Raw genomic sequence first — 7,241 nt, forward strand, 5'->3', positions numbered from 1 at the left:
TTCAGATTTTAGTGGGTAAATTAAACTAAAATCGATGGTGAATAATTTTCTAAGCAGAAGACCACTAGTTTAGTTATATGTGGTAAGGTAGAGACCTCTAACGGCAAAATATACAATCCCAATTCATATAATAAGCAAAGCGTGACTGGCACAGCTGAGGCGGTTGAAAGAGACAAACTACGGGCTATAGTCCACCAGCACACACGCTAAGAACGGTCATTGTGTTTACTCGCTAGTGAACATTAACAATTTCGATGAAATTTTTGCCAGATATGTTAAATACGTTTTCTTAGCACACAGATTAAGGAAGATAAGTTGGATCATGCGTCAGCTTTTCTGTTAGGTTAACAGTTGCGAATGAAGTGCTTGGATATTCAGAAGTACTCAAATATAATACTAGCAAGGAATAAAGACTGAAAAGATCTTGCTGACTGAACATAGGGTATTCTCAAATAAATTTAAAAAGTACTCAGAAAAGGCCCCTAAATAACGTCTTGAACGAACTATGACCAAATCCGGAGGCTTCCTTTGTTTGTGGATGATGACCATTACAGCAGTCGCTAATCTTGGACAGCACAGTGTTTCAGCAGGAGGTAAGTTTATATGCAGAATTTATTTTTACATCTTTATATAATACTTAAAAGGTTTAATTAAATTACGTTCTATAGTCAACATCAGGGGTTAAATTGTGCCGGTACTTACCGGTACTGAGTACGGGAACTTATTTTTGAAGGCGATATTAGTACCGGGACGTATTTGAGCTGCTTTGTCGTTTTTTTTTTTTTAAGTTTACACGTAGATTTTTCTTCTTTTCAAAAATAGGTCCACTTGAACCAGCTGACTACATCTACTTTTTTTTCTTGAGAATTTCATCCCTGGTTGACATATGACATTATTTGTGTTTCATAAATAAGTTAGTCTCGATAAATGAATATAATGCGAATATAAACATGCATGCGAATATAAATAATCAGTGTCTCAACTAATTGCAAACTTAATTACTTTTAAATAAAATCTTAAGAAGCCAAACATCCTATATCTTTAGTTGAAAGTGCTAGTACTAGTATATTATGATCATAACTAAAATTGACAACATTTTCACCTTTCAGTGAAAGTTTTGATGTAAAGATCAGTTCTTCAAATTTTTATTTATTTTTTCTCTTTATAGAGTACATAATACTTATCTTAATTTACGAGCCATTGAACACAAGAAGCGTTTCGTAAGAATGCATAAACCAATAAACTAGCAAACAAATAACAGAAACGTAAAAAATAAATCATAATTTACAAGTCTTATTGAAATTCAATTTTAAAATACGAGGATATTTTTTAAGACGAAGCGTAATTTCAATCACCGGTGAAAGAACTGTTCCGAAAATTTGCTCTCAGACCCGTATACCGAACCTACTCTATTTAGAGTTATTAGTACGTAATAGACTTATAGTTTTGACTCCTATGTATCCATTAAGAAGGAGAGTTGGATGACGTTTTTGGATCAATATGTATTATTTGCTTTTTAAGAGGTATTCACTTAACTTACGAACAAAATGAAGTTTTGAAACAACTATTTGTGGGGTGTTAGATTTATTTCTGTACAAAGTTTCGTCTCTAACAGTACTTCTGTTTGGAATTAAGCACAAATCTACACATTGGGATATCTGTGCTCTGCCTACCATGGATATCGAAACACGGTTTTCAGCTCTATAAGTCCGCAGACATGCCGCTGTGCTACTTGGGGGCTCTCTGCAACATGTACAACATTTAAGGCTCAATCAAGTACGTGATCATGTCTCACTGTTAGAGACGAAACGTTGTACAGAAATATATAAAATATCCTACAAATAGCCGTTTCAAAACTTAATATTGTCAACACGCGAGGTGAAGGATGAACAAACAACCAAAAAAATAAATAAAAAAAGATAGAACAATCCCGAATATCTATAGCAATAAAAAGAGAAATCTTCTCAAAAATATTATTTATGTTTCAGTAAACTTTAGAGACATGGAATCGGAGAAGAATCCAGATAAAATTCCTGGGTCAAATTCCTGTAAACTCAATATATTCGTCTGCAAGTTGTATACATGCTTCAAGATGGTTTGGAACAGTAGTTTCTACCCAACAGAATTCGTAGTTTGTACATCAATCTATCATTCTCTAGCCACTTCTCTTTTTTCAATATACCAATCTCTGAACAGAACATTCTTTGCGTGATCATAATTGATAATAAATAATTAGAACAGTAAAAAATTCCGATACCCCAACGCTCCTAAAGCAGCAAGTGTCGTGTTCACGCACTGTGAGGTATTACAAGTTTCTCTCTACACACACACACACACACATATATATATATGCTCAATATTTCTCACTTCTTAAAGAAACACCAAAAGCATTTCTCAGTAATGGACATCTGATGATATCCAAAAAAGGTAAATCAATATCTATTTAATTACTTTTAAACTTTATATTTTTCAGCTGTGTATTTGTTGTGAAAGTTAAATAGAACAATGACATATTTTCCAAGGAAAGACAAATGAAATTCGCGTAAACATTTTGGGTTAAAACTATTTTGTGAAAAAATGTATGCAGGAGAATATTTTCTCTTGATCAAAATACTTGAAAGCTCGCGGTATTCCCTTTCTAGTCCTTTTGTTACTTTTCTGAATCTGATACAGAAGTCCCTCCCTTCCTTTTTTCCCTTTTGCTACTGAAGAAAAACAAACAAATTTGTAAGCGTGTTGAACATGGCAATGTTATATTTCTAAGATTGAACAGATAAATTTAGAATAAAAAAATTCAAAAATGAGTCTATAGAAATATGTATGCAATTTACATGCAATATAGCACCTATTAAAATTGTTTTTATACACTGAAATGTGAAGTTCACATATTTCCTAAAACAATTCGACGGTACATTTTTCCATTCGTATGTTCCACTTAGTTGTTTAAAGTATGGTTTTTTTAGGCATTCACATCTTTCTATGTTTCATGTTTGTCTCTACGAGCTTCAGAAGACGATGAAAGTGTAGTTGCTTTTCTTCTGCATTTATAGAGCACATGCATATTCTTGACAGTTTAGTGCCCCGCTTTCCAGCTGCTCTTAAAGCACACGCTTCTAGGACTGATACTATTTGGCACTTTCAATGCGTTTATTTTAAGCGTTTCAAACTTTGGCTATTTTTAGTTCAAGAAGTGTGGTCTACAACCTGTACTAGAGAAGGCGACAGTTAATATTCTGTAGAGGGGATAAAATTCAGTCAATACTTTTAAATCCAAATTTTCAGAACACATTTTAAGGAAATGATTTCTTTTGCACTGCAGTACAAATTAAGGTACTCATTTCAAAATAGTATATAAGAGGGTTGTGGTACTTATTTATATAATTAATATTAATACCAAGAAAAACATTTTTTGTTAATTACATTAAATATACTTCTATGTTCACAAATTTTTGTTTGTTTGTTGAATTTCGCCCAAAAGCTACTCGGATTTAATAAATAAATAGTTTCATATTTACATAATTTTAAAAACTTTATTGAAGCAGTCACAAAAAAGAAAAAAAGTCTGCGCATTTTATACATATGCTTAGAGCTTTAAAGACATGTTCAGTATAGGAAGATTTAAATAATGAGTTGTTATTAATTAAATACTAGCTGAATTACCAGTTTCCAGAACAGGTATTTAAAGAAAGCAATATATTTCTTTTAAAAAATACAATTTTCATAACCTTTTAAAATCTAAAACCTTTGATTTTCGAAACAAAAATTACACAATCCTAAAGTTTTTTGATATACCACATTAAGAATCATAGTGATGAGCTACCAAATATGGTTTCCATAATTCCTTCGAGACTTTCATTTCTTAATTTATCAGATTCTTGTACAGGTATTTCAGTTCTTTTTAACTCTTTCAACGTGAAGCCTTACTTCTTTCTTCCTATGATTTATTTCTCCTCCTAGCTGCTTTTATAACGACCAGCTTTTAGTTTTGCTGCTCTTTCTCCCATAGATTCATTCTCCTTCTTTCTGCTTTTCTTTTAGCCTCTAACTATTTTTGAGAGAGATTTCAATGAGGCTTTTCTTGACAATTTAAAGGTTAAGTATAGATATTAATTTGCTCCTAAAGGGTTAATAATCAAATGAGAGCTTAAAGTAATTTAACATTAATTTTATACCAAGGGAAGTGTTCAGTTCTTTATCTTGGTTCCCTGCTAGAGAAGTGAGCTGTATAGATAAGAACGGAGTACCAGTTGTTTAAAATAAATAGAGTAATTTTTAAATGTACGAAGTTCATTACAATTACACTTAAAAATGACAACAGTATACCATTGTATTCTATTTCGAATGAAAGTTTTAATGTCCAAAGTCTCTTTGATTCTGAAGATAGTCATTTTCGACAGTTCAGAAATTTTAAACTTCGCTATTTTGTTCAAGGAATATCATTGAAAGAGAAAATAATCTAAACACTTCCGACACTTCCGCGAATTTTGCCTCCTCCCTTTTATTAATCCACTTTCATAGAAGAGGAATGTACAAAGAAACGGTACAGATAAAACAAATGAATATAATGCAGTAAGAATATACACGAGTACAAAAAAATAATAATAATAAAAAACAAAACAAAACATTAGAACAAATTAATTACAAGCACTGAAACTCTTTAAGTTATACTTACCATAAGGATATACTCCCAAGAATCACGCTCCACCAACTTACCAACTTTACAATAAAAATTACATCCAAAATACTCTTTCTGGAATACCTACAAAAATATAATCTCGCATTAAAATAAGATAAATTAACTAACCCTTCTACAAAGTACCTTCCGCGCACTAACAACAACAACAACAAAAAATCTACCTTTTAAACCCAAGAAAGGAGTAAAAAGATTTCCAATTTTTTCCCACTTAATAGATATCACATGACTCCACAGATTATGTATTAGGTCGTCAAGAAATTAATTTCGCTTCTTTTTTTTTTTGATGAAAAAATCTGAACAACTTGTATATCTAGAGGAGTAGTCAAACGTTCGAGGTTGCTATGTATGTTAAGTTCATTTTTGCGGAGAAATTTCAGTTCTTTATGTTTTGTTTTGATATAGTTTGTTTTAAAAGTTTTATTTGAGCTTTTTCTATGATACTTTTGATTTTTGAATTGAGCTAAAGGCATTGCCGAATTAACCATGAAGCAAATGAGGCAGTTGCCTCAGGGCCCCCACAAAATATTTTGTTAACATTATTTATGAATATTGCAATATTAGATTTATATATTTATTTCATATATTTGAAAGTTTGTTTTTAATACTGTTACATATTACAATTTCAAATAGCCTAAACTGAGTAAAATTGTAATTTAGAGTTAGTAGTTAAATAAATGCCGATATGTATCCAATTTATGATATTTGCCAAAAACATTGATACACACACTTTTCTTTGTTTTATATAAATATGTTTTAACATACAAACAATAATACAATTAACAATAACAGTTATTACAAACAATGACTTATATACAAAAGTTCCAAAAACTTACCAGCAATACAAAGTCTTCTTTCTAGTCTGGAACTTCTTTGATGTCTTATCGAGGGTTCACGATGAGCGAGTTAATTTCGAGTTGACCTAGGTACAATTCACTTAACAGCGAGCTAGCTAACCCTATGGTCCTCACTGATCACGCGCCGATTTTTTCTACCGATGACGTTGGGTAATGTTTTCGTAAAAGTTCTAATGTCTGCAGTGAATCCACTCAAATAAAATGGTTTGTAATGTTCGAAATTTATAAGTGTTCCTGGTCAAATATCTGAAGTGTTCCGATTAATAAGCGTTATAACAATCACAGTTATAACTTTTGAAGTTCATAACACCCCAACTACAGCAAACCAATGATAGATACTCTTTTTTGGCGCGTCTCGTTGGTTATATTAGGTTCTAAAGAAATTAATGCGCTTTTTTAGATGAAAAAACCCGAACAACTTGTATATCAAAACAAAACATTTATTAAATGAAATAGCCTCCATTTTGGTCGATGATGCTTTTCCGTCTTACAATCAGGTTGTTAATACCCTCATTAAAGGAGTCACTTGGCTTTGAAGCAAAAAAACATGTCGATGTCCCCTTTAACATCTTCCACATTTGCGTACGTTTTCCCATTAAGATGACGTTGCAGTGAACGAAAAAGATGATAATCTGATGGGGCTATATCTGGAGAATATGGTGGGTGGGGGAGAACTTCCGAACCCAACTCCATAATATTGTGTTGCGTCAAACGTGCCTCATGTGGACGTGCATTGTCGTGGAGAAGAAGAACCCCTCTTCGAATGACGAGTGCAGGGCGTTTCTGATGAAGGGCTTGATTTAAACGTTCCAGTTGCTGACTATGGATCTCTACATTGACAGTTCGCTGTGGCTTGAGAAGTTCGAAGTGAATTACTCCTTCGATGTCCAACCAAATGCAAAGCATCACTATCTGCGAATGGAATCCAGGTTTTGGGGTTGGAAGTGGTTTTTGTCTAAGACTGAGCCATTGTTTTTTACGTTTAATATTCGCATAGAGAATCTATTTTTCATCACCGATGACAATTCTCTCCAAAAAATGGCCCGGCATGGCCAGGTGGTTAAGGCGCTCGACTCGCAATCTGAGGGTCGCGGGTTCGAATCCCCGTCACACCAAACATGCTCGCCCTTTTAGCCGTCGGGGCGTTATTATGTGACGGTCAATCCCACTATTCGTTGGTAAAAGAGTAGCCCAAGAGTTGGCAGTGGGTGGTGATGACTAACTGCCTTCCCTCTAGTTTTACACTGCTAAATTAGTGACGCTAGTGCAGATAGCCCTCGTGTAGCTTTGCGCGAAATTCAAAAAATAAACAAACAAACAAACTCTCCAAAAATGGTTTACACGCATTATGCGCCAGAAGAGATGAAGCAACGTGTACACATTGGAAACGATGATCCTTGGAGAGTTCATGAAGCACCCAAACACCTTCTTTATGGAGTTTTCTCATATTACTTAGTTGTTTACGTATTGTTTCATGAGAGTCATGAAAGTTTAGGGCCATTTCACGAGTAGATTGTCGTGGGTTAAACTCAACAAGCGTCTTCAGAGCATCAATGTCAATTCCAGCATGTCGGCCCCTGCCATCACAGTTTTTAAGGCTAAAGTCATCTGAACAAAATTTGTTGAACCATCGTTGACAGTTACGAACGTTCAAAACATTTCCATAAACTTTTTGGATATTCTTTGTGACT

General features: G+C 33.5%; 1 protein-coding gene across 2 annotated transcripts in view; it reads left to right on the forward strand.

Moving 5' to 3' along the window:
• The first annotated feature begins 231 nt into the window (after positions 1-231).
• LOC106460535 (hemicentin-1-like) overlaps positions 232-7,241 on the forward strand; it is a 190,591-nt gene continuing 183,581 nt past the window's right edge. For both annotated transcript variants that reach the window (XM_022387279.1, XM_013920253.2), the window contains exon 1: positions 232-593. In XM_022387279.1, coding sequence (XP_022242987.1) covers positions 506-593 — 88 coding nt within the window. In that variant the 5' untranslated portion in view covers positions 232-505. The remainder of the gene's footprint in view (positions 594-7,241) is intronic.

The sequence above is a fragment of the Limulus polyphemus genome, unplaced genomic scaffold (assembly GCF_000517525.1).
Source record: "Limulus polyphemus unplaced genomic scaffold, Limulus_polyphemus-2.1.2 Scaffold789, whole genome shotgun sequence".
Taxonomy (NCBI): domain Eukaryota; kingdom Metazoa; phylum Arthropoda; class Merostomata; order Xiphosura; family Limulidae; genus Limulus; species Limulus polyphemus.